This window comes from Mus caroli, chromosome 11 (assembly GCF_900094665.2).
Source record: "Mus caroli chromosome 11, CAROLI_EIJ_v1.1, whole genome shotgun sequence".
Classification (NCBI taxonomy): Eukaryota; Metazoa; Chordata; class Mammalia; order Rodentia; family Muridae; genus Mus; species Mus caroli.
This window is the reverse complement of record NC_034580.1, coordinates 101,651,186-101,676,883: the sequence shown is the minus strand read 5'-3', so window position 1 is coordinate 101,676,883 and position 25,698 is coordinate 101,651,186. Positions and strand designations below refer to the sequence as shown.

Genomic DNA, 25,698 nt, shown 5'->3' with positions numbered 1-25,698 from the left:
TTAGAGGGCAATGTGTTTCTAGACTATATGCTGTCTACTTCAAGAACTAAGCAACAAATCCTACTATGGACACTATACAAATCACTCACACTCTCTAGGTTTTAGTTTGCCTACTATGAAACAATTATCTAACACAGTTCTCTGAGCATTCCTGAATGCTATAAACTATGTCCATGGCTGCAAAGGTAGAACCAAAGCATATTATTTACTTACATATTTCTATATTTTGTGCATGACACATTTAATTTGAGAAATTGTAAAACCTAGATACTCAACACTCTAGGGCTATATAGATTGAAGCATTCAATTTATTAGACAGGTATTCTGGATCAACAGTTACATCATAAAGTAACTACTTTAGACCTTAGACTATAGACTAAACATTGATGACTTAGTCTGGCTGGATTCAAAGTTTCCTTTCACATACAGAACAATACAGAAAATACACAAGGATGGAGATGTCAGGAACAGATGGAAAAAAAGTATGTATGTCCTTATTTCAGACACAAAGCATCTATTCCCCTGGCTTAAAATGTATAGACACACTGCCAATTATTCCAAAGAGGTCAAGAGTAATACAATATACCCCACAGACTTTCAGCACTGTTTACTGTACCATTTGTAAGCAGTCTACAATAGACTTTACACCAACTGGTTCTTAAAGTATGACACATCTACCAACAGCTTCGACATTGATTTGTTAAGAATTTGCTAAGAAATGCAAACATTCAATCTACCCCAGACCCACTGAATCAGAAATTATAGGGGTGGGCCCAAGCAGTCTGCATTTGGGCAAGGTCTGATCATTCTGAAACCTGTCAGGATATAAGAAAAAGTGTTCTAACCTTAAGTTTCCATGAGACACAGTTCCCTAAATTTGCAGTTGACAGGTAAAACAGTTAGACAAGAACATCAGTCTTAACTGTATTAAAATACAAATATAAAAGAGCATGTATTCCTTGTTCTGTTAGCAGATAATACATTAAAAATTACAAAACCCATAAATAGGTTTGTTATTTGTTTTGTAGAAGTAGAAAAAAAAATCCCTTTATCTTCAAAAGTTCTGTTAACTGAGCCTATGAAATAGGCCAACAGTAAATATGCCAATGAAAGAAAAGGTAGGAAATGTACTACACGCACACACGCACACTAGGAACAAAGCCAAGTGCCAAGTACCTGTGACACTCCTATGCTTGCCCTCTCACAGAGAGAGGAGAAATGATGCTTTGGCCATTTAGGATTGTAAATGATATATATATATATATATATATATATATATATATAAAGATAAATATTCTTGTGGTAGAATAAATAGAGTCCCGTGACAGAGTCTGTCTCGGCACGGGATCAACCTTTATTGTCCTTTCCTGTGACACAGTCATTTTTCCTGGTTGGTGAGGTTCCCTGGAAGAGGACTACTAAAAACTGAGTTCCTGTTGTCGGACAATCTATCTTTAGGCAGACAATGTAACTTCAGAGAACGCTTGTCCCCATGCTACTTCAGGGGAGAAAGACAGGGGAAGGCAGAAGGGCAGAAGGGCAGAGAGATCTCAGATCTGAGGCTGCCTCTGAAACCTTCTAATCGATGGAGTGGGATGACAAAGCATTGGACTCTGGGGCAGCCTTCTGTTTGTTTATATGTACTGCACTCTTTAATTCATTTTGTTTATTGCTTATTTTTGATACTACCTAGAGATAATACTATCTTCAATCCCAGGTTACACTCTTATCTTAATAGAAACTTATTTTAGGAAATCTAAAAACATTATTATAAAACAACAATTCAGTACAACGCGTCTATGCTATAAATCTGTTTCAGATTATAAAGTGAAGCCTAGGAAGCACAGTAGGAAACATTCTGGCACTGTGTTTTGATTCTTCCTGGTGTTCTAAAAACCTTAGCTCAAGTTTGGTTATACTAACAAAGAATCCATACTTGTGGAAAATATGCATAAATAATCACATTACTAAGACTGCCCAGAGCGATTTAGCACAGACATTCCCAAGTCACAACTACTTTGCTTCATAACCAGAACAACAGCTACATTAGATCAGTGATATAATTAATATGGTGTTAAAGAGATTAGGCTCCTGACAGTCATTCTGACTTGTGAATCTAGAAAAGAAAAAGTCTCATTCAGGCTGGAAGCACAGTTCAGTGTAGGAGGGTTTGCTTAACTTCTATGCATCCCTCTGTTAGAGCCCAGATTTAAAGGAATAGAGCAAAAAGGAGGAGGAAAGGAGGGTAAAAAGGAGATAAGGAAAGGGGAAGAAAAGAGAGGTACTAGGTGGTAAGAGGAGGCAGTTAGGAAAATAAGTAAAAGATTCAGCATTTATTTTATAACACTAATTTACAAATGAATGCAAAGTACAATACTGCATTTGCTGTGACAGAATGAAGAACTTATGCAATGCTACCAGAAGAACTTTTGTTGCTTTGGGAAAAAGAGAAGCCCATATTTAATATAAACTACTACTGACTTAAGAAAGATAAGTCTGAGAATAAAACCCTCAAGGTCTTTTAATACTCAAAATGGATTCATAAAGTCAATTATATCTTATTTATCAGGATGTGGCTCAAGTTTTTCTGTACTGTTTTGTGTTACATAAGTGTGTCCTATCTGGCTGCAGAGATAAAACCCTGACATTTCAGATCTGAAAAATGATAAATTTTCAGAAGTAGGAATTTAGAAGTAGGAATCACTGTGTCCTGTTCACTCCAAGTAAAATATATAGTATTGTTATTTTCCCTCAGTGGTTTAATATCATTTTTAATGAGCAAGAATAAACAAAAGACCTAAAACCAAGTATCTCAAGGTTCTTTGCTACCGTTCTGAACTGTCCTTTCAACTGGAGCTACAATGTTTCTGACACAATTCTATGGACTCACTCTAGAGAAGAGGGTAAAGGTTGCTGCCAGGCAACTCACTGAAGTATGAAAGAATCTGAGCACTAATAATGAGCCTGTCTGTTTGGCTCCCACACAAGAAGGATTTAGTGAAGTCCACATGTGTTTACAGGCCATTCACAAGAAGAGGGTATCTGTAAAAGTGAGTGTTCAAGAGGAATCAAGCTCAGTATCTAATTCAACTTTAATATTTCTAATATCTAAAGCATTTTTTGCAACTATCCAGAATTCCAACAACAATTAGGCACAAGTCATACTCAAAAGGTCCAGTACTGAATGAGCATTCTTACACATATCTTTGATGCTCCTGTCCACACAGGGCCACTATCACATGTCTTTAATTACTTCAAATCACAAAAATAATCCTGAAAACCTCATCTGCCAAAATTACTTTGAAATTTATCTTTGAAACTGTTTGCAATACTCTCATCAGTAGATAAAACAACATGTACTTTATAAAACCTATGCTCTTTTAGGAGAAAAGATATTAAGATGCAAGAATTAACGTGTTTTTATGAGTACTATACATGCAAGGCTGCTCTGCCGGGTGGGCCTGCTGCAATCCTCCCCTTTTCAAAGCAGACGCTGCATGCATGCTTACCAGGGCAGTATGCATCCACATCCAGTTTCTGAGCTGAAGTGAGGGTTGGGGAGCCAAGCTCGGACTCTGGAATTCGTGGGCTCTCAACAAACTTTGCCTTCCTCAGAGGGGCTAAGGACAAAAAGAGAGAGAGAAAGAAGGAAAAGGAGAGGAAAGCAGAAGAGGGGTGAGAAAAAGGAAAGAGGAACAGAGGGAAAGAGAAGGGGAAAGGGAAAGAGAGAAACACAGAGGGGTCATGAGTAAGGGGAACAGCAGGCAACAGATGGAAGCACTTACATGAACGACACACTCTGTCAGACTCAGATCAGGTTACCCTATTTTTTGTGCCAGAAAAAAAAATTAACTGCATTCCTCATACAGGAGATGGGTCTTGCTTAAAAGTCATTGAAAATGGGAAAAGCTAAAATCTAATATCCAAGACTTTGAGCATAAATGGTAATTGTCTACCACCTCTGGTTACTTCCTCTCTTTATTAAGAGAGGACTTTCTTGTCTTGGCTTTCTGTGCCTTCAAATACAAGTACTAACTAATCAAAGTACTGAAAGAAGTTTTAAGGTTTAATTACAACAGCTGTAATGAAGTTTCCTTTATCCAGAAAAAAATTACTCATGATAAGTACTGAAAGTATGATTAACTATTGATGTAGTTTAATAAGGAAATCAATCATTTTGCTGTTCAGCCACTAGAGTAAGAAGTCAACAATGCTAGGATACTAAAATACAAAGTAGGCCATGACAAGTTAACACAAATGCTAAAAAGATATGTCTTAGTTACAAACTTAATCATGAAACCTAGACAATAGTAACACTCCATACCATAAAATTATTCAATATTATATTAGTATATTCATAAACTTGATATTTGTACTTAATAAAAGGTCATATTCAAAATAGGTATCTTGTATATAACTCGTACTCTCCCTGAAAATCCTAAATGCTTAGATTTTAGGTTGTGCACCACTCTGCCGAACTGCGCATATAAACGAGCTGTGTGGGGTTAAGGTGCATTATTGACTTACATTAAAATATTCGGTTAAGCATCTTTCAAAAAAAAGCCTAGTTAAATATCTTAAAAGTTAAATTAGATTAATTACTTTGACATTTTTCAAACTGAATTATAATAAACTCTAGGGCAGTCTGGTTCTCATGACTGCAGAATAAACTCTTTTCATTGCTGAGCCATCTCTTCAGCCCTGATGATTTAATTGCTCAAAATCTTCAGTCCTTCTCTAGGCTGGTAATAAACCACAGTCCTGGTTTTGGAATAATGACCACACCTGCTGAGTTCTGACAAAGACAGCACTGGTCCCTGATCAAGGGACTTTCTTCATATGAATAAAATTTTCAAAAATATTTTTATGATACAGTTTTTGAGTAATGAACAGGAACCAGCAAAAGGGCAGAGATGTATGAAAGAAATCGAGGACAGCAGTAGGAGAACTTGAGGGAAGACTGAAGCATGTTTGAGCATTATGAGATGGAGTCAAGGGTCCTGGAGAATACAGAAAATGTCAATACCTGAACACTACAAAGACAATGTGGACACTGGAACAAACCAGAATTTGCATTAATTATGGAAGAGAAGAAAAGGCTATTTCTAAAATATATATAGTATTCCAGCAAGCAGAGTTATCACTATCAATGCTATTCTGACTTGTTTTCCTTTTCAGGGAATTGAGGCTAGCATTAAAGCTCACAATGGATATTTCATCTGTTTTTCTTTGTACCTTCACTCAGTAGATATTTAATTAATTCTACTATCTACCTTGTCACTAGTTCATTTAAGTAATAATGGGGTTAAATGACTTGTTTGAGTCAGGGTCTTATTCTTTAGTCCTAGCAGGCCTAGAACCTGCCACGCAGATTAGGATGACTTCAGATTTGCAGTAATCCTCCTGCTCTGGGATGGCAGGGATGTGCTGCTGTATCTGGCTAAATTATTTTGTAAAATAATAATGATGATCACATCCAAGTAATTAATAGCTACACTCTAATGAGAGCAATGCTTGGACTGGATAAGTAAACATAAACTGAGACTCTGATAGCGGATGCTGGGGATGTGGAGGAAGAGGAACACTCCTCCATTGTTGGTGGTATTGCAAGCTTGTACAACCACTCTGGAAACCAGTCTGGCGGTTCCTCAGAAAATTGGAGATAGTACTACCAGAAGACCCAGCAATACCTCTCCTGGGCATATACCCAGAAGATGGTCCAACTTGTAATAAGGACACATCCTCCACTATGTTCATAGCAGCCTTACTTATAATAGCCAGAAGCTGGAAAGAACCCAGATGTCCCTCAACAGAGGAATGGATACAGAAAATGTGCTACATTTATACAATGGAGTACTACTCAGCTATTAAAAGCAATGAATTTATAAAATTCTTAGGCAAATGGATGGATCTGGAGGATATCCTGAGTGATGTAACCCAATCACAAAAGAACTCACATGATATGCACTCACTGATAGGTGGATATTAGCCAGAAACTTACAATACCCAAGATACAATTTGCAAAACACATAAAATTCAAGAAGAAGGAAGACCAAAGTGTGGATACTTCTATCCTTCTTAGAATGGGGAACAAAATACTCATGGAAGAAGTTATAGGGACAAAGTTCAGAGCAGAGCCTGAAGGAACGACCATCCAGAGATTGCCCGACTGGGGGATCTATCCCATAAACAACCACCAAACCCAGACACTACTGCAGATGCCAACAAGAGCTTGCTGACAGGAGCCTGATATAGCTGTCTTCTGTGAGGCTCTGCCAGTGCCTGGAAAATACAGAAGTGGATGCTCACAGTCATCCATTGGACAGAGCACAAGGTCCCCAATGAAGGAGCCAGAGAAAGTACCCAGGGAGCTGAAGGGGTCTGAAGCCCCATAGGAGGAACATCAATATGAACTAACCAGTACCCCCAGAGCTCCTTAAAACTATACCACCAATCAAAGAAAACATATGGTGGAACTTGTGGCTCTAACTATATATGAAGCAGAGGATGGCCTCGTCGGTCATCAATGGGAGAAGAGGCCCTTGGTTCTGTGAAGGCTCTATGCCCCAGTATAGGGGAATGCCAGAACCAGGAATAGTAGTGGGTGGGTTGGCAAGCAGGGGGAGAGGGCAGGGCATAGGGGATTTTCAGAGGGAAAATTAGGAAAGGGGATAACATTTGAAATGTGAAAAAAGAAAATATCTTTAAAAAAAAAAGTTAACCAAAACTCAAACCAAGAACTCCGTTGTGACAGAAGCAATGACTGTTGCTCTGAGAAGTATTTTAATTGACACTGGAAACTTGATTTTCTTCTTTCTTTCTTTCTTTCTTTCTTTCTTTCTTTCTTTCTTTCTTTCTTTCTTTCTTTCTTTCCTTTTTTTAAGACAGGGTTTCTCTGTATAGCCCTGGCTGTCCTGGAACTCACTTTGTAGACCAGGCTGGCCTTGAACTCAGAAATCCGCCTACCTCTGCCTCCTGAGTGCTGGGATTAAAGGCGTGCGCCACCACTGACCTGCTTGGAAACTTGATTCTTATGCTATTAAAAAAAATCTAATTTTGAAGGTTTAAGCTGAAGAAAGTGCTTATGGATTTAAGGGGCATAATCATTTCAAAGATCTAGGTCTTATTTCTAGAACTTACTAGTAACAAACATGTTATTTACAAAGCCTTGCTTTTTTTCAGTCAGAATTGTTGTCTCAACAAATTTTAATCATGAAAAATATTCAATACGGTGCTTAGATATGATGACAGCTCACAATATAATTTACTGATACATGGAACAGTGAATGCTTCAAATATGGAAAATTTCAGCATGTAGAGGAAGAATAACATACTAGAGGAACAGTGAAGAGACAGACCCAGAAGGAATTTCATCCTCTGCTTTTCCTAGTGCTAAAATCCCTGTGCACAGGCTGCCCCTCAGTTATTCTGCATTTCCAACAGTACCTACATCCTGGATGAGTTGTCATGATTACATTAGTTGGATGAGGATAAGGTGAGAACAACATACCTTTAAGACATTTTCAGAAAACTAAGGAAGAAGTTGGGACAGTAACAACTAACCAAGAAAAACAGTACATGTGGCTAAATGACAATGCATAGGAAATGGATGTCAGCACCACATTCTGCAATTAAAAGTCTTGCCAAGTAATATGGTTGTCTATTCCTTTGTAACATTTTGTGAATCAAACCTAGAGAACACTGTTACTACTGAGTTACAGCCCTGGACTCTGAAGTTTAAAAACTATTGTTTTCCACCATTACACCTACTGATGACACTTTCCTTACAGAAATGTATCAGGCATGGTAGTACATACCTAAAATCCCAGCAACTGGAAGACAGAAGCAAGAAGATAAGGAATTTTAGGCTACACAGTGGATCTGAGGATTAGGGCTTTATGAAGCTCTGTTTCAAATATGAAAATAAAAGAATATTTCAGTGGTAGAAAAATGCTTAAGCTGTAAATTTTGTTTCAGGAAGATCAGGAGAAGTGTGTGGAACAATGGTAGGGTACTTCCCTAATAAACAAGAAGCCATGGGTCTTAGGTATTTTTATTTCAAATATTATTTCATTCATAATATTGCTCCCTAATATTATGGTACTCATTTTGAATTATGAAATTTTTTTTAAGTAGCCCAGGAAGGATGTGAATCTCATGGAAGTATGCAGCATGACAAGTCAACATACAAATGAAATGTCAGCAGGAAGGAATTCACTCTGTTTGGGATTTACATATAGTTTCTCTCTTAGTGATAGGAAACTTCTTTTAGAGCCCAATTCTTTAGGATCTATCTATCTATCCATCTATCCATCTATCTACCTAACTATTTATTTATGTGAGTACATTGTAGCTGTACAGATGATTGTGAGCCTTCATGTGGTTGTTGGGAGTTGAAATTTCAGAACCTCTGCTCACTCTGGTCTACCCTGCTCTCTCCGGTTGGTCCCACTCGCTCCGGTCAACTCGACTTGCTCAGTCTCTGCTCACTCTGGCCCAAAGATTTATAAATAAGTACACTGTAGCTGACTGCAGACGTATCAGAAGAAGGCGTCAGATCTCATTACAGGTGGTTGTGAGCCACCATGTGGTTGCTGGGATTTGAACTCAGGATCTTTGGAAGAGCAGTCAGTGTTCGTACCGCTGAGCCATTTTGCCACCCCTAGAGCCTAATTCTAATTGCAGATACTGAGCTGCTTTCAAAAAAGCTAGGCAACAACAATACTTGACAACTAAGACTTAGATAACTACTTTATAAATTTATCTACATTTACCTAAATCCACTCTACCTTCATAAAACTTTCTTATGAAGAACACTCTTAGCCCTAGTTTGAAAATGGGAAGTCAGAATCACGAGACTTCTTATGAAGGACTACAGTAATCACCTGGTAGAATCTACAGGTATTTTCATTTCAAATATTATTCATTCATAACATTGCTCCCCATATATTATGGGACTCACTTTGAATTATGAAAAAATTTTAATTAGTCTAGAAAGGATGTGAGTCTCATAGAAATATACAGCATGGCAGACATCACTGATGCTTACCAACATCCAGTCTCCATTCAGTCCTAAGCACAAGAGCAATTAGGACTTTCAGCTCTTGTGCAAATTAGGAAGGACTATGTGACTACTGTAGCCAACAGACAACAAAGCCTCTGCTAAGTCTACCATCTGCCTCTTCCTTATGCAGAAACATCATGAAGCAAATCTCATATTGAGATGGTGGAGCAAGACTAACTGAGCTGCCCAAGCTTGCTGGATGAACTAGAAACAGACATTGTTGCATGAAATCATAAATATTTTTAAGACTGTTATGGTATCTGACCTATCATAACTAATGAAATAGCTATAAGCTAGTTCCCTTTTAAATTATGTACCGATCTTTCCAGGTCAAGGAAGACATTTTAATGTAACACTAATACCAAAAAAATCCTTATTTTTAGCCAAGAGGAACAGTTTATTTAGCTTTACGGCTTCTTGAAACTTTATGAATCTATCTAGAATGTTCTAGGGAATCTTCTAGTTATGTAACATACTGATTTTTTCAGTTTGATTGGAAAAAATTCTTTTCTTATATTAATTCTTTTATTTCTTTTTACACATCTGTGTGAGTGCAGTCATTCTCCCTCCCTCCTTCCCCCCTCTCCTCCCAGCCTCCTACTCCCTCTTTCTGTGTGTGTGTGGGGGGCGGAGCGCGCATTTGGAAGCCAGCTGGACTCACAGGCAGTTATGAGCAGCCCAACATGTGTACTAAGGATGGAACTAAGGTTCTCAGAAGAGCAGCAAACTTTTATAAACATAGTCATCTAACAAGTCATATTTAAAAAAACAAATTTATTTAGGGTCTTGAGAGAGGGCTCAGTGGTTAAAAGCACTTACTGCTCTTGTTGAGAGCCTAAGTTTGGTTTTCAGCACCATGTGGTAGCTCATAATCATCTATAACTAATTCTAGGAACCAGATACTCTCTTCTGGCCTCTGTGTGTACTAAGTATGTGTGTAGTATACAGAAATAAATACATGCAAAGAAATACTGACATACATAAAATAAAAACATCAATCTTTTAAAAACTTGAGTAAAAGCACAGAATTCCAGAAAACATAAACAAGTGTGGTTGTAATCAGGTATAGCAAAACATTGTTAAGATGCTAGGCCAAATGAATGAAACTGAGAGTTTATTAAACATCAATAGGGAATCTAAATTTAATTATCCACTTTATGTCCATTCTGTGAGAGATTATTGTGGTGGTTTTAATGAAAATGGCCTCCACAGGCACAAAGGGTGTGGCATTATTTCAAGGATTAGGATGGATGGGTTTGTTGGAGCAGCTGTGGCCTTGTTGGAGGAAATGTGTCTCTGAGGGTGGGCTTTGAGGCTTTTTTTTTTTTTTTTTTAATTTTTTTCTCAGTCAAACAGGGGTTGTTTATCAAACACCACACCCTAAGAATGATGGGTCAGGGACTCAAGTCAGGCTTGGGAGCTGACTGTGACACTGAGTCAAGATCCTGTAGGGCTTTTAAGCCTAAGATCTACAAACATCTGTGCCAAGCTATTCTACCAATCAGGACTTAGTAATGTGGGGATTTCCTTAGGAACATGTCTTTGTTGTGTATTTATCATGTTCCCATTGTTTGGGGTATTCAACTATGGCAGGGGACTTGCCTTGTTTAACATTCATGTCTACTTGTCAACCAGGATGGGCCTTGTCTAACACTCATGTGTTCTCTTGCCAACCAGGATGTCAGTTCCTAGGAGAGTCTTGGGAACTTAAACTTTATTAAACCCCTACTCAAAATGGAAGTTTTAATCTAAATAGATGCAGGTATCTCTCCTATGTCGGGATTCATTACAGGGGTAGCTTATAAAAGCAAATACTATAAAAGCTTATACACAGGTACAGGAAGTGCTGTTGGGTAGTTGGATCGGGTACAAGTTTATTGTGGGTAACTATAAAGAGCAGTCCTTTTTCTTTTTTTTTTCCTTTTTTTTTAAGGTTATCTGCTGAACATGAAGGCTAACACTTTTAGCCAATTTTTGCTCAAAGAGATTTTTCAGATTTTCTTTTGTCCTGATATGTAATATTATAGAGGCTGTGAACCAAATTTTGAAGGACCTTTTGTAAATATCAAGTAGGTATCTAGCTGTTTCAGTATACAAAGCAGTTCTATTGACTTTTATTGTGATTGGTTTCCAAGGGCACAAAACATAAAAGAATATGTAATCAACTTGGACATGAGAAAGTTTCCTAGTAGAAGCAACATATGAAAAAGTTTCCTTATAATAGTCACAACAGTATAGAATGACAGGCTAGCCAGCTGGCAGTTACCTAGCCTTTACCTACACCTTAGCATTCCATCTAGGCCTTGATATTTTACTTAGATCTTAACAGTTTAAATCCTGCTATTAAGGAATATAGAGATAAGGGTGGGGTGGAGTGAGGTGGTGGCTCAACCAGCAAATGCCTTTGCTACTCAAGTCTGGCAACCTGAGTTTGATTCCTAGAACCTATGTAAAGGTGGAAAAAGAAACCAGCGTCCAAAAAGCTGACCTCTGACTTCCACACCCCTATAACACTAAATAAAATTTAAAAGAGGGATTGGAGAGATGGATCAGTGATTAACAGCACTAAGTGTCCTGAAGAGGACCAAGGTTTGGTTCCCAGAACCCCAAATGGCAGCTAACAACCATCTGTAACTTCTGTTGAAAGTATCCAATGTCCTTTCTATGGTCTATGAGAACATAGGCACAAACATGGTACATATACATCCATGTAGACAAATACTCACACACATAAAAGTTTTATTTTAAAGAAAAGAATATTAGGAGCTGGAGTGTTGGCTCAGTTGGCAAAGTGTTTGCCACATAAACTCCTTAGAATCCTTGTGGAAAAGCTGGGGATAGTTTGTCCTTGTAAAACTCCTTCCTCCAGGGAATATCCAGCTCATAAAAGCTTTATGACTGTCTTGTGTGCCACCCTCTATGGACCAAGTGCCTATATGGACACATGTGCTTATGGGAATATTTCGAATTCCAGCAACAATAGCTAGCAATGTGTGGTAGGATGACCATCCCTGTAAAGAGGCTCTGAGAGAATGGTATAAATCTGTGAAAGTGAATCCTAGGTTTTAATGAAGACCTCAGGATATTGGTGGTACTGAGACCATGAAACATCTGCCTAAAATAGTCACAGATGTGGGATAGAGCCAACTCACGAGCAACGGTGTGCGCTCCCGGTGGCAGAGTGGAGTTCTGAGGCTACCTGAAGTGTTTATACTCTAGATGATCCCAAAGTCAATCCCAAATGCCAGATGTGAGGTGTGAGGATTTGGGGTTTACTTGCTGGGTTTGTTTCAAAATTTCTTTGTTATGCCCCAATACCCCATTTTGGAATGGGATTATATACTTTTTGGCATTGTATGTTGGTAGTATGTACTGTGCTTTCAATTTTATAGGAGCTCATAGGAAAGAGATGTCCTTACATCTCAGATGAGATGTGGACTTCTGACTTCTGAACAGTCCTAGACTGCTGCCTTGTTTGGCCTCAGTGGGAGAGGATGTACCTAATCCTGTAGAGACTTGATGCCCCAGGGAAGGAGCATGAGGCTCTGTGTGTGTGTGGGGGGGTGTTGTGGGGGTGCACCATCTCAGAGGCAAAGTGGGGGACCGGGAAAAAGGGCAACATTTGGAATGTTAAATAAATAAAACAATTATTAAAAAAGAAAAAAGAAGCTGGGCAGTGGTAGCACACACCTTTAATCCCAGCATCTGGGAGGCAGAGGCAGGCTGATTTCTGAGTTCAAGGTCAGCCTGGTCTACAGAGTGAGTTCCAGGACAGCCAAGGCAACACAGAGAAACCCTGTCTCGAAAAACAAAAAGGAAAAAAAAAAAAAAAGGAAAAAGAAAAAAGAAAGCGGACAGTGAACAAGACATGGGGCTAGGCTATGTAGCCTCAAGATTTGGCCTCAAAGACGACTTCCTCCACATCCTTCTCAAATATCACCAGCTATGAACAAAGTATTTAAGCATGTGAACCTAAGAGGTACATTTCATGTTCAAACCACAACAGTCTACTCAGGGTACCAATAGGTTAGTGGCCATCTCATGATGCAAAATACACTCAGTCTAGCTTCAAAAGTCCCCATAGTCTTCAACAGTCTAGCATTATTCAAAAGGCTTTGAGGTTTTAAAAGCTCAAGTCATGCTCAGCAGTTCACTTTCTCTTCTTGCTGCCTGCCAATCCAGATGTTTCTTCATCATCATATCTGCCTTCACACTGCCATGTTTCCCACCATGATAACAGACTAAACCTCTGAGTTGCAACTCAGCCCCAATTCAATGTTTTCCTTTATAGGAGTTGCCTTGGTCATGGTATCTCTTCACAGTAATTAAACTTTGAGATTATTGAGAACAAAACATTTATTGGCAACTGCATTTAAATTGGTATCCCAATCTCCAATAGTGACTAGAAATCTAGGTATGTAGATTTGACAGAGTGGTACAATGACTGTCTTACATGTACAAAGTCCTAGTTTGATCCACGATGCCAGAAACAATTTGGTACCTAATATGAAAGATACAACTGATGAAATATTCTTATTAAGAATAACATATTAGAGTCATGATTGGTATTTAGGTAAGAAAATTAGGAAATATCAGGTATAAATGGGAGATATAAATTAGCAAGTTAAACAATTTTTCACATAGACAAACTTAAGTCATTTGAGCAAGGTAGTCTCTTGTTTAATCAGAGCAGTGCACTCTGATAATTTTCCTTGCCATCTCACAGGAAGGTCAACCCAGTTTTACATATTTTTAATAGCTTCTATTTCCACTGATGGCACAGTAAGAAGTCAAAAGTGAGGGCAGAAAGCAGAGACTGAATGTGTTTTACATGTGTCAACACAGAAAAGCTAAAGTTACCATGTTAAGTTAAGAGTACATCATTAGGTCATCATTGAAAGCATCAGATTGATTCGTGGGCTCTCAGATTCAGTTTCTAAAATGTGCTAGGACTAGAAATGGCTGAAGACGTGTGAAAAAGCTTTATTATGGTCACTCATCAAACCTCACATAGAAAGAAAATCTGAAAAGCGTGCTTCCTATAACAATGAGAGAAAAAAAAAGACAGATAAGAAGTATTTAATTTCAGAGGATGGAAGGAAGAATAAAGCGACAAAGAGCTAGAAATGGGAATAGAAGTACATGAATCAAATAAGTCCTTTCAAAGCCCAGGAGGAACAAGAGCTAACCCCAGTTCACATATAAGAAGCAATGTTTCATCTCAGTGAAATGTTGTATATTCAGATTATCTGAGAAAGACTGAAGCCTGTCAAGCTCACTTTTGCCCTTTATATTTATATAAGTATACCTGTTGTCCAAAGACCCATGAACACAGTTATAGTACAATCACGTTTCTCTTTGTCTTGCCTGGGTAGATAAGGAAGGAAGTAACATGATTGTCTCATCACCATGGCGACTTAATACAACAGAATGTATTTTCCACTTGATATAGATGGTTAGCACAATCTGTCAAAACTCCTTTCTTTCTTCTTTCTTATTACTATATAACCCAGCCTGGCCAGGAACTTGTAATTCTCTCACCTCAGCCTTCTAAGTGCAGGGATTGCAGTGAGGAATTACATGTCCAGCTTTAATGCTACTCCTCTGTTGCAGTATACTTTCCATTATTATTCCAGAGCCTTGATGTATTCTCTGCGACACTCTTCTCTGGTCTTTGTTTCCTCAGCTCAGCAGGACTGTCATTCTCAGATTCTCCACAAAGTATATTCAGGCAAGAATCCAAGGTTCGCTTCGTTCTTGACCCCTGCCCTATCCTTTCACTCAGTGATTACATAGCCATGTGGTCATCTGTGCAGTCTCCAAAAACAGTTGTTTCCTGTGGGAAGGCCAGTCTAATAATGGCTAAATTATCACAGTGGGAAGAACCTCTTACAATGCTTCAACTTGCATTTACTGTTTATTATTCAAGAATGTATCTGAGGAGAGGCAGGTTTATCTGTCTGGGATTACAGGCATGTACTGCAATGCTCAGTTTTATGCAGACATTGAAGATTGAAACCAGGTTCTTACTTATCAGTTGAGCAATTCTCCCTGGCCCTGAAGCAAATGACTTTTAAAAGGAGCATGTGGATTCTAAAAATAACAAGTAAATTCACTTGGTGGTGAGACTTATGTTATATGACCTTTTATTGTATTGTCTTTGATAAATTATTAAACTTTTCAAGTGTGGATTCCTTATCTTAAAAATGTGAGGCATAAAGTCTCTCCCCATTATAAGCTATCAAATTTGAATGATAAATAAATTAAGAGGTAGATATGGCTAAAAGATATTAATATTTATTATTTAGATCACAAAACAAATAACAAAGCTATATTAAACCTCCCAAGGCCACAGACTATCCCTGGGACAGAAACTGAAATTCGATGTGAGACTCATTACTTAGCAATGGCATATAAAACAGACACCACTGCTCAAGGTCATCACAAAGATTTAAATGAACTAATCTTTGTAAAATCATCATAATGCCTTATATTATGTTGTGCTCAACACTAGATATTTTATAGTGTATAATGTTGATGACAGTGGTGGTAGTGGTGTGTTGACAAGCAATGGAGGAACATGGAAAGATACACACGGTAACTTTTAGGGTGCTGGCCAGAGTGGCTGGCCTTAGTGAAGATGACTTATGACATCTAACTGCAAAATGTAAGCTGCTCTCAGTTCTTGGCTCAGTTCTTTCTGCCCCTCTATCTTTGCCTTGAAACAGAAAACTTGTATATAAAATAAATAAAAATTATTTTTAGAAGAATATATACTGTACTAAGTGTACTGGTACAAACTGTCTTCTATGGTACAGAATGTTGAGGAAAATTGTTTATAGTAAAGAAAGTTAAAATCAAATTCCCCGCTGAACACTTTACCAGTGATTTAAAAGTATGCTATGTTATATATTAGATCCTGATATTATAAACCTCAAGTATAAATTCTACCCGTTCTATTACTGCATATGAGCAATCAAACTTCATTAGTGTATACGTTTTTAAAAGGTACTACCATCAGATAATCTCAGTGCAGAACTCAGAATCATATAGAATGCAGCCACACTGCTGTCTGCCCTTATGCACTGGCAACTGATAGTACCTCACAATATGCTGATTAAAATGACATAAAACTCCTTGAAGAAATAACTTTCTCTAGATCTGAGACAGAGAAACAGATTTGAACAATAACAATGTACATGATGGGCAGTTGTCATTTACTGGCTGTTTGAAACTGTTGGTTTTTTCTCCAAAGCTTTAAGCAAGTAATCTGAAGACCTTAATTATTCAGTGTGAAGGTAGAAACTGCTACAGTTTGCATAAGCATCAGCATTGTGCCAGTACTAGAATAAAATTGGCTACAAATAAGTTAAAAAGAGGGACCAAGAAGAGGGCTTAGAGGGTAAAGTGTTTGCTGCAAGCAAGAGGTTGAGTTTGAACCCTCGGTACCAACAGTAAAAACTCTGGGCATGCATAGCTCTAGAAACAGAGATAGATGGATTCCTGTGGCTCTCACCAGCCACTCTAGCCACAATGATGACCTCTAGAATCAGTTAGTGATCCTGTGTTTAAAAATAAAGTGAAGAAATGATTGAGGAATATAATTCCAATGTCAACATCTGGCCTCCACACATGCTTGCACAAGGAAGTACATATACATGCACACATATGTGCACACATACATACACCCACACATAAGCATGCACATACAGGAACAGATAGGATAAAAGAATAACTTGTTATAACTATGTATTTCAAAGCAGTAGGAATTTGAATGTTCACAACACTAGGTAATGATGAGTGAGTCTAATCACCCTGATTTGATCATTACACACCCTATGAGCAGTCAATTACTGCAGTGTATTCTACACATATGTACAGCTACTATGCATCATTTGAAACTTTTAAAAATTAACAGATTAAAGCAAACACTTGCCTGTCCTGTGGGCAGAAATGATTATGGAGATATTTCTAAGGATTAAGTGTGAATGCCAGTAACTTTCTGGCTTGTTTTTGGAATGTGCAGTTGTTACTAGTCTTACAATAGGAAATTCACACCAAAGAACACTCAGTAATTCCAACCCAGGGTTAAGAATCACATTTCATTGACCTCAGAATGTTGGGCAGAAATTACCAGTTGTGTAGAAGGGCAAGCTGCTTTTCAGTCTCTGATGCCCTGGTATCATCTTGGTAGAGAACAGGAAAAAGGTAAGAACATGATTAGCTCATGAAAAAAACAGGGTCTGAACTTGAATTGCTTTTTCTGCTAGAAAGGTAAACCATGGGAAGAAGGTAGCCAGATGAACTAGATGAGCACTATGCCAGGGAAGACTGACTTAGGTAGGAGTGTTCCATTTCATAACAGCAGGGAGGACTGGCAGTATGACCATAAGGAGAGGAGACATGCAGTGTGGACACACTACCTAGGCTTGGATCTAGTTTCTGGGGTTTTCACAAATCTGCATTTTGAACTGAATAAACACACTCCTCTCTTTACTGTTTCATTTTTAAGATGTAGAGGGAAAAGCTAGAAGAGTGGAAATAAAATCATGATGTGTAACAGAAGAAAGAATGGAGGCTAAAAAGCCAATCTCAAATTTCTAACTTTAGACACTGTCTCCTACATTGTTCTTTCACTAATGTATCTCACTGGATATCTGAGAAACGTTATGTAAAAGTAAGGGGCAACAAAAGCTGAAGAGGTAAACAATAAAATCAGTTTTCATAAAGCTGGCTCCACAACCAAGTGAGACATGCACAGCACCCAGGAGGCTGAGGCAGGAGGACAGAGTTTGGGCCAAAGCAAACTTGAAACCATCCATAAAACAATCATTTAAGTTTTCTTTGTCTAACTTTGGTCATATACTAATGGTAGAAACACAGGTTATACTTAGGGTTCACTCTATGCTACACAATGCTAAACACCCGGTACATGGTTTGCTTAAACTATTCTTAAGAGATAGTTATTCTTATGCACATTTTATAAAATACAATATAAAACCTGACTGTGAATAACTGGTGATCAGTTACACAGTACAGAGGTACAGATGCTAGAGCCTGTATCATGATGTCTGATCACAGTCCAGGTGATTAGCTTCTACAGTTTTCCTTTAAGACACAATTTATTTACACAATCAGACATGCATCTGATTCTGGCCCCTTCTGACAGAGGAGATTTAGACTCTGTGCTTTGAAATGGTGTTTCGAAGTGTGGGGGAAATGCCAGGGTGGGGAGGCGGAAGTGGATGGGTGGGTGGGTGGGGGAGTACCCTCAAAGAAGCAGGGGGAGGGAGAATGGGATGTGGCTTTCTGGAGGGGAAATTGGGAAAGGGGATAACATCTGAAATGTAAGTAAATAAAATATTCAATAAAAAAAAAGAAATGTTGTTTCTAAACACAAATCTCCATTTTTGACTAAACTTAACACAAGTCATGTATGGACAAGACCACACTTGCATGTCTAGCCCACATTAATGTGGCTTTTCTAGTCGGGAATCTTAAACAGCACAAAGACAATATATAAACGTGGCCCTCTTACTATCTTGATAGAGACTAGTTCATTGTTAAAAATGTTGAAGATAAAAAGGAAAACACCTACACACATATTATTAAAGAATCTAACTTAAAATATAAGTATAAATCTATTAACTACACTTTTGATGCAAAATCTGGACTTTTTTTTTTTTTGTCAGAATATGAGTTCCAATTCTTTCTCGCATAAAGAGCACAAATTTGCATAGTCAATATCTTTAAAACAAAACCAAATGGGACTGGTGAGAGAGCTCAGCAGTTAAGAACACTTGGTTTGGTTCCCAGTACTCCCATAGTGGCTCACAATCACTTGTAATTCCCTATAGTGCCTCTTTGGACACCATGCACACTTGCAGTATACATATATACATAGAGGCAAAATATTAATGCACAAAATAAAAACAAATTTGTTTTAAAAATAAAAACATGGAGAAGCCAAATATAAATGGATTATAAATGGATTATAAAGGCAGACTCAGAAGCATAACTGAAGCACTTCAGAAGTTACTAGCTGTTAGGGTTAATTTATCGTCAAAATGGCCAGATTTGAAATCAGCTAGGAGACAATCTTCAACAATGTGTGTAAGGGCATTTCTAGAGGTAGTTAACTAATGAAGAAAGATCCATCCTGAATATGTGTACTCCATTTCATGAGCTGGGGTCCCAGGCAGAATTAAAAAAATGAAAAAAGAGAAGCCTAGACATTTCCTTCTCCTTGCTTCCTGACTAATTACATGCCATGCCCAGCTGCCTCACACTCCTGCTGCACTGGATGGTGGGGACAAGTCATACAAATAAATCCTCCTTCCTTACCTTCCTCTTGTTAGCTAGTTTGTCACAGGAATGAGAAGAATAACTAATGTATCCATTCTCAGAGTTTAGATTTAGAGAGGTAGATAATACAAAATTCTGCTGAGGTTGGAAACATGACTTTGAGTTTGTTTAGCACATTCACCGTGTGCACAAGGCCCTGGTTCAGCCCTCAACCACAACAAACTAGCAAATGAATAAAAATAAACAAGGAACACCAGAGCCAGTCCAGTAAGGGAAAGGAGTAAGGACCCAAACAGTGTGAAACTGTAGTGCATGAATTACTATAGAACAGGGAGTCATTTGCATGTAACCAAATTTCTATCTCAAAACTATTTAATCCCTATGACATTCTATAGCTATTTTCTCAACAATACACTATTTAAGAAGTGTCAAAAACAAAAATAGGAACATGAAACAAAACCACTGTAGACAGATCAGTTATGATAATGTTTTTCAAAATCCAAGAGACAGCCTAGGAAAAATTATATAACTACACTCTGGCATCAAAGGGAGGGGAGGCCCTTGGTCCTGTGAAGGCTTCATGCCCCAGCATAGGGGAATGTGAGGACAGTAGAATGGGAGTGAGTGGGTGAGTGGGAGAGCACCCTCATGGAGGCAGGGGGAGAGAGGGTTGGATGGGGGTTTTTGGAGAGGAAACCAGGAAGGGAGATAACATTTGAAATGTAAAAAAACAAAATAACCAATAAAATTTTTTAAAAATTTAAAAGCTAGAAATACAAGATGTACCATAGTCCAATGTCACATTGCACACACAAATGAACAACTGTAATTTATATTAGTAGATTAGGCATTGCCATATCTACAAAAACTGCTCACTAAAGCAAATTTATCTCCAAAGTGAGAAGGGAGTTGAAATTACTAGACATTTGGTTCAATGTCAAGCATTCTACTACATAACAGACAATACCTATCTAATGGTAAAGACAAGAAAAATAATAGCAAATTTTATTTTTCTTTGTTGGCATATTAAATTTGTCCTTTTGGGGTACTTAGTCATGAGGTCATACATCCCCACCTCAGCTTAGGTGAGCTCTATCTTAAATACCAGAGCAACTTTCAGTAACACATTTTGAGAGCAGGCCAGTCCTGACATAAAACCAATTCTCTCTTTTCTAGGCCTATAATATGGTGAGTGAGTCCTAAGAATTGGGATGAAGGTGTGACTCATATGGCATACCTCCATCTAGCCTCTGTTTAAAAGAATTTATCATCACAAGTCAGATCAATCTGTAATGAAGTGGTGAATCAAACAGCCTCAAGCTCGAACTTTAATAAAACCTTAGTGAGAAAATGCTCTTTCCATTATAATAAGATTATCTATTTTGGTCTGCTCAGAAGAAGAAACTGAAACAGACTTATTACTGAAGCACCAACTAATCTCAGTATGTTTTATTGATCTATTCACCACCAGTGTCCATGAAAGATCTGTGAATGTCTACAACATGCCAGGCATGTGACTACAAAGTGAAGATAGAATAGATGATGTATTCTGTTTCTGGGCTAGAGGGAAATAAAACATAGATTATAATTTTTTTTTTATGATTCAAACTGTTGAAAAATGTATTCTCTTATAAAGGCCTAATGAAAAGGCTATTGGTATTACCTGTCTCTTGAAGACAAGGAAGGAAACTGAGGCACAGAGGGGTTAAGTTATAGCTTCCAAACAGAACTGATTTGTGTTAGTCAAGAAACAAATCCAGGCCTTCCAGTTTCCATCTGGGGCTGATCCAGTGCCATAGCATTCTATACCCAAATACCACCAGGAGAGAGCTGGTCTTCCAGGAGTGCAAACACACAGGCTTGCAGGAGGGATAAGCCATAGTCAGAAACAGCAAGACCAGCTAACATCAGAGAATAACCAGATGGTACAAGGCAAGGGCAAGAACATAAGCATCAGAAACTAAGGCTACTTGGCATCATCAAAACCCAGCTCTCCCACCACATTGAGTCCTGGATAGCCTAACACACCAGAAAAGAAAAACTCTGCTTTAAAATCACATCTAATACTGATGATAGAGGACTTTAAGAAGGACATAAATAACTCACTTAAAGAAATATAGGAGAACACAGGTAAACAGGTAGAAGTCCTTAAAAAGGAAACACAAAAATCCCTTAAAGAATTACAGGAAGCCCGGCGGTGGTGGCTCACGCCTTTAATCCCAGCACTTGGGAGGCAGAAGCAGGCAGATTTCTGAGTTCGAGGCCAGCCTGGTCTACAGAGTGAGTTCCAGGACAGCCAGGGCTACACAGANAAACCCTGTCNAAAAAAAAAAAAAAAAAAAAAAGAATTACAGGAAAACACAACCAAACAGGTGAAGGAATTAAACAAAACCATCCAGGATCTAAAAATGGAAATAGAAATAATAAAGAAATCATAAAGGGAGACAATCCTGGAGATAAAAAACCTAGGAAAGAGATCAGGAGTCATAGATCACCAACAGAATACAAGAGAAAGAAGAGAGAATCTCAGGGGCAGAAGATACCATAGAAACATTGACATAACATTCAAAGAAAATGCAAAATGCAAAAACCTCCTAACCCAAATTATCCAGGAAATCTAGGACACAATGAGAAGATCAAACCTAGCATAATAGGTATAGAAGAGAGTGAAGATTCTCAAGGACAAACAGCCAGTAAATATCTTCAACAAAATTATATAAGAAAACTTCCCTAACCTAAAGAAAGAGATGCCCACACACATACAAGAAGCTTATGGAACTCCAAATAGATTAGACCAGAAAAGAAATTATTGCCATCACACAATAATCAAAACACCAAATGCACAAAACAAAGAGAGAATATTAAAAGCAGTAAGGGAAAAAGGTCAAGTAACATATATAATGGCACAACTATCAGAATTACACCAGACTTCTCACCAGAAATATGAAAGCTAGAAGATCCTGGGTAAATGTCACACAGACCCTAAGAGAACACAAATGCCAGCCCAGGCTACTATACCCAGCAAAACTCTCAATTACCATACATGGAGAAACCAAGGTATTCCATGACAAAACCAAATTTACACAATATCTTTCCACAAACCTAGCCCTACAAAGGATAATAGATGAAAAACGCTAACACAAGGAGGGAAACTACATCCTAGAAAAAGCAAGAAAGTAATCTTTCAACAAACCCAAAAGAAGGTAGCCACACAAACATAAAAATAACATCAAAAATAACAGGAAGCAACAATCACTATTCCTTAATACCTCTTAATATCAATGGACCCAATTCCCCAATAAAAAGACATAGACTAACAGACTGGATACATAAACATGATCCAACATATGCTACATACAGGAAACGGCTCTAAGTGTCAAAAAAAAGATACTACCTCAGAGTAAAGTGCTGGAAACAACTTTCCAAGCAAATGGTCCCAAGAAACAAGCTGGAGTAATCATTCTAATATCGAATAAAATCAACTTTCAACCTAAAGTTATCAAAAAGGATAAGGAAGGACACTTCATACTGGTTAAACGAAAAATCTACCAAGAACTCTCAATTTTGAACATCTATGCTTCAAACACAAGGGCACCTACATTCATAAAAGAAACTTTACTAAAGCTCAAAGCATACATTGCATATCACACAATAACAGTGGGAGACTTCACTCTCATCAATGGACAGATCAAGGAAACACAAACTAAACAGAGACAAAGTAAAACTAACAGAAGTAATGGACCAAATGGATTTAACAGATATCTATAAACATTTTCATCCTATAACAAAAGGATATACCTTTTTCTCAGTACCTCATGGTACCTTCTCCAAAATTGACCATATAATTGGTCACAAATAGGTCTCAACAGATAGAGCAAGATTGAAATAATCCCATGCATCCTATCAGATCACCACAGTCTAAGGCTGGTCTTCAATAACAACATAAACAATAGAAAGCCCACATACATATGGAAGCTGAACAACGACCTACTCGATGATAACTTGGTCAAGGAAGAAATAAAGAAATTAAAGACTTTTTCAAATTTAATAATAATGAAGACACAGCATACTCAAACTTATGGGACACATTGAAAGCAGTCCTAAGAGGGAAACTCATAGCTCTGAGTGCCTCCAAAAGGAATCTGCAGAGAGCATACACTAGTAGCTTGATAGCACACTTGAAAGCTCTAGAACAAAAAGAAGTAAATACACCCAAGAGTAGTAGACAGCAGGAAATAATCAAACTCAGGGCTGAAATCAGCCAAATAGAAACAAAAAGAATTATATGAAGAATCAACAAAAACCAGGAGCTAGTTCTTTGAGAAGATCAACAAGATAGATAAACCCTTAGCCAGACTAACCAGAGGGCAGAGAGACATTATCCAAATTAACAAAATCAGAAATGAAACAGGAGATGTAACAACAAAAACTGAGGAAATTAAAAAAATTCATCAGATCCTACTACAAAAGCCTATATTCAATAAAACTGGAAAATCTGGATGAAATGAAAAATTTTCTAGATAGATACCAAATACCAAAGTTGAATCAGGATCAGATTAGCCATCTAAAGAGTCCCATAACCCCTAAAGAAATAGAAGCAGTCATTAATAGTCTCCCAACCAACCAAACAAACAAACAAACAAACAAAAAAACAAAACAACAACAAAAACCCAGGACCAGATGGGTTCAGTGCAGAATTCTATCAGACCGTCAAAGAAGACCTAATACCAATACTCTTCAAACCATTCCACACAATAGAATCAGAAGGTACTCTACCCAATTTGTTCTATGAAGCCACAGTTACACTGATACCAAAACCACACAAAGACCCAACAAAGAAAAACAACTTCAGACCAATCTCCCTTATGAATATAGATGCAAAAATACTCAATAAAATTCCTACAAACCAAATCCAAGAACATTTCAAAACAATCATTCAACACCATCACGTAGGCTTCATTCCAGGGATGCAGGGATGTTCAATATACAGAAATCCATCAATGTAATCCATTACATAAACAAAGAAAAAGACCACATGATCATTTAACTAGATGCTAAAAAAGCATTTAACAAAATCCAACATTCCTTCATGTTAAAGGTCTTGGAAAGATTAGGAATTCAAGACCCATATCTAAGTATAGTAAAAGCAATATATAGCAAACCAGTAGCCAACATCAAACTAAATGGAGAGAAACTTGAAATAATCCCACTAAAATCAGGTACTAGACAAGGATGCTCACTTTCTCTCTATCTATTCAAAATAGCACTTGAGTTCACAATATAAATATAAAATATTTATATAAACAACAATATAAAACAATATAAGCCAGGCAGTAGTGGCACACACCTTTAATACAAGCACTTGGGAGGCAGAGGCAGGCGGATTTCTGAGTTCAAGGCCAGCCTGGTCTACAGAGTGAGTTCCAGGACAGCCAGGGCTACACAGAGAAAGCCTGTCTCAAAAAAACAAAATAAATAAATAAATAAATAAATAAATAAATAAAATATAAAATATCTTGGTGTGTCTCTAACCAAACAAGTGAAAGATCTGTATGACAAGAACTTCAAGTCTCTGAAGAAAGACGTCAAAGAAGACCTTAGAAGATAGAAATATCTCACATGCTCGTGGATTGGCAGGATTAATATAGTAAAAATGGCCATCTTGCTGAAATCAATCTACAGGTACAATATAATCCCTATCAAAATTCCATCCCAATTCTTCATATAGTTAGAAAGAGCAATTTTCAAATTCATTTGGAATAACAAAAAACCCAGGATAGTGAAAACTATCTCAACAATAAAAGAACTTCTTGGGGAATCACCATTCTAGACCTCAAGCTGTACTACAGAGCAATATTGATAAAACCTGCATGGTATTGGTACAGTGGCAGACAGGTAGATCAATGGAATAAAACTGAAGACCCAGAAATGAACCCACACACCTATGGACACTTGATCTTTGACAAAGGATCTAAATGGCTTCCAGTGTAAAAAAGACAGCATTTTCAACAAATAGTGCTGGTTCAACTGGCGGTCAACATGTAGAAGAATGCAAATTGATCAATTTTTATCTTCCTGTACAAAGCTTAAGTCTGAGTGGATTAAGGACCTCCACATAAAACCAGATATACTGAATCTAATAGAAGAGAAAGCAGGAAAAAGCCTTGAACATATAGGCACAGGGGTAATGTTCCTGAACAGAGCATCAGTGATTTATGCTCTAAGATAAAGAATCAACAAATGGGACCTCATGAGACTGAAAAGCGTCTGTAAGGCAAAGGACACTGTCAACAGGACAAAATGGCAACCAACAGATTGGGAAAAGGTCT

General features: G+C 37.7%; 1 protein-coding gene across 7 annotated transcripts in view; it reads right to left on the bottom strand.

Annotated features, from left to right (window-relative positions):
- Tanc2 (tetratricopeptide repeat, ankyrin repeat and coiled-coil containing 2) overlaps positions 1 to 25,698 on the bottom strand; it is a 316,075-nt gene that overhangs the window by 163,968 nt on the left and 126,409 nt on the right. For 4 of the 7 annotated variants that reach the window (XM_029484218.1, XM_029484219.1, XM_029484221.1 and 1 more), the window contains one exon: positions 3,510 to 3,620. The exons of the other annotated variants lie outside the window; for them this stretch is intronic. In XM_029484218.1, the coding sequence (XP_029340078.1) occupies positions 3,510 to 3,620 (111 nt within the window). The remainder of the gene's footprint in view (positions 1 to 3,509; positions 3,621 to 25,698) is intronic. 7 annotated transcript variants of the gene reach the window in all.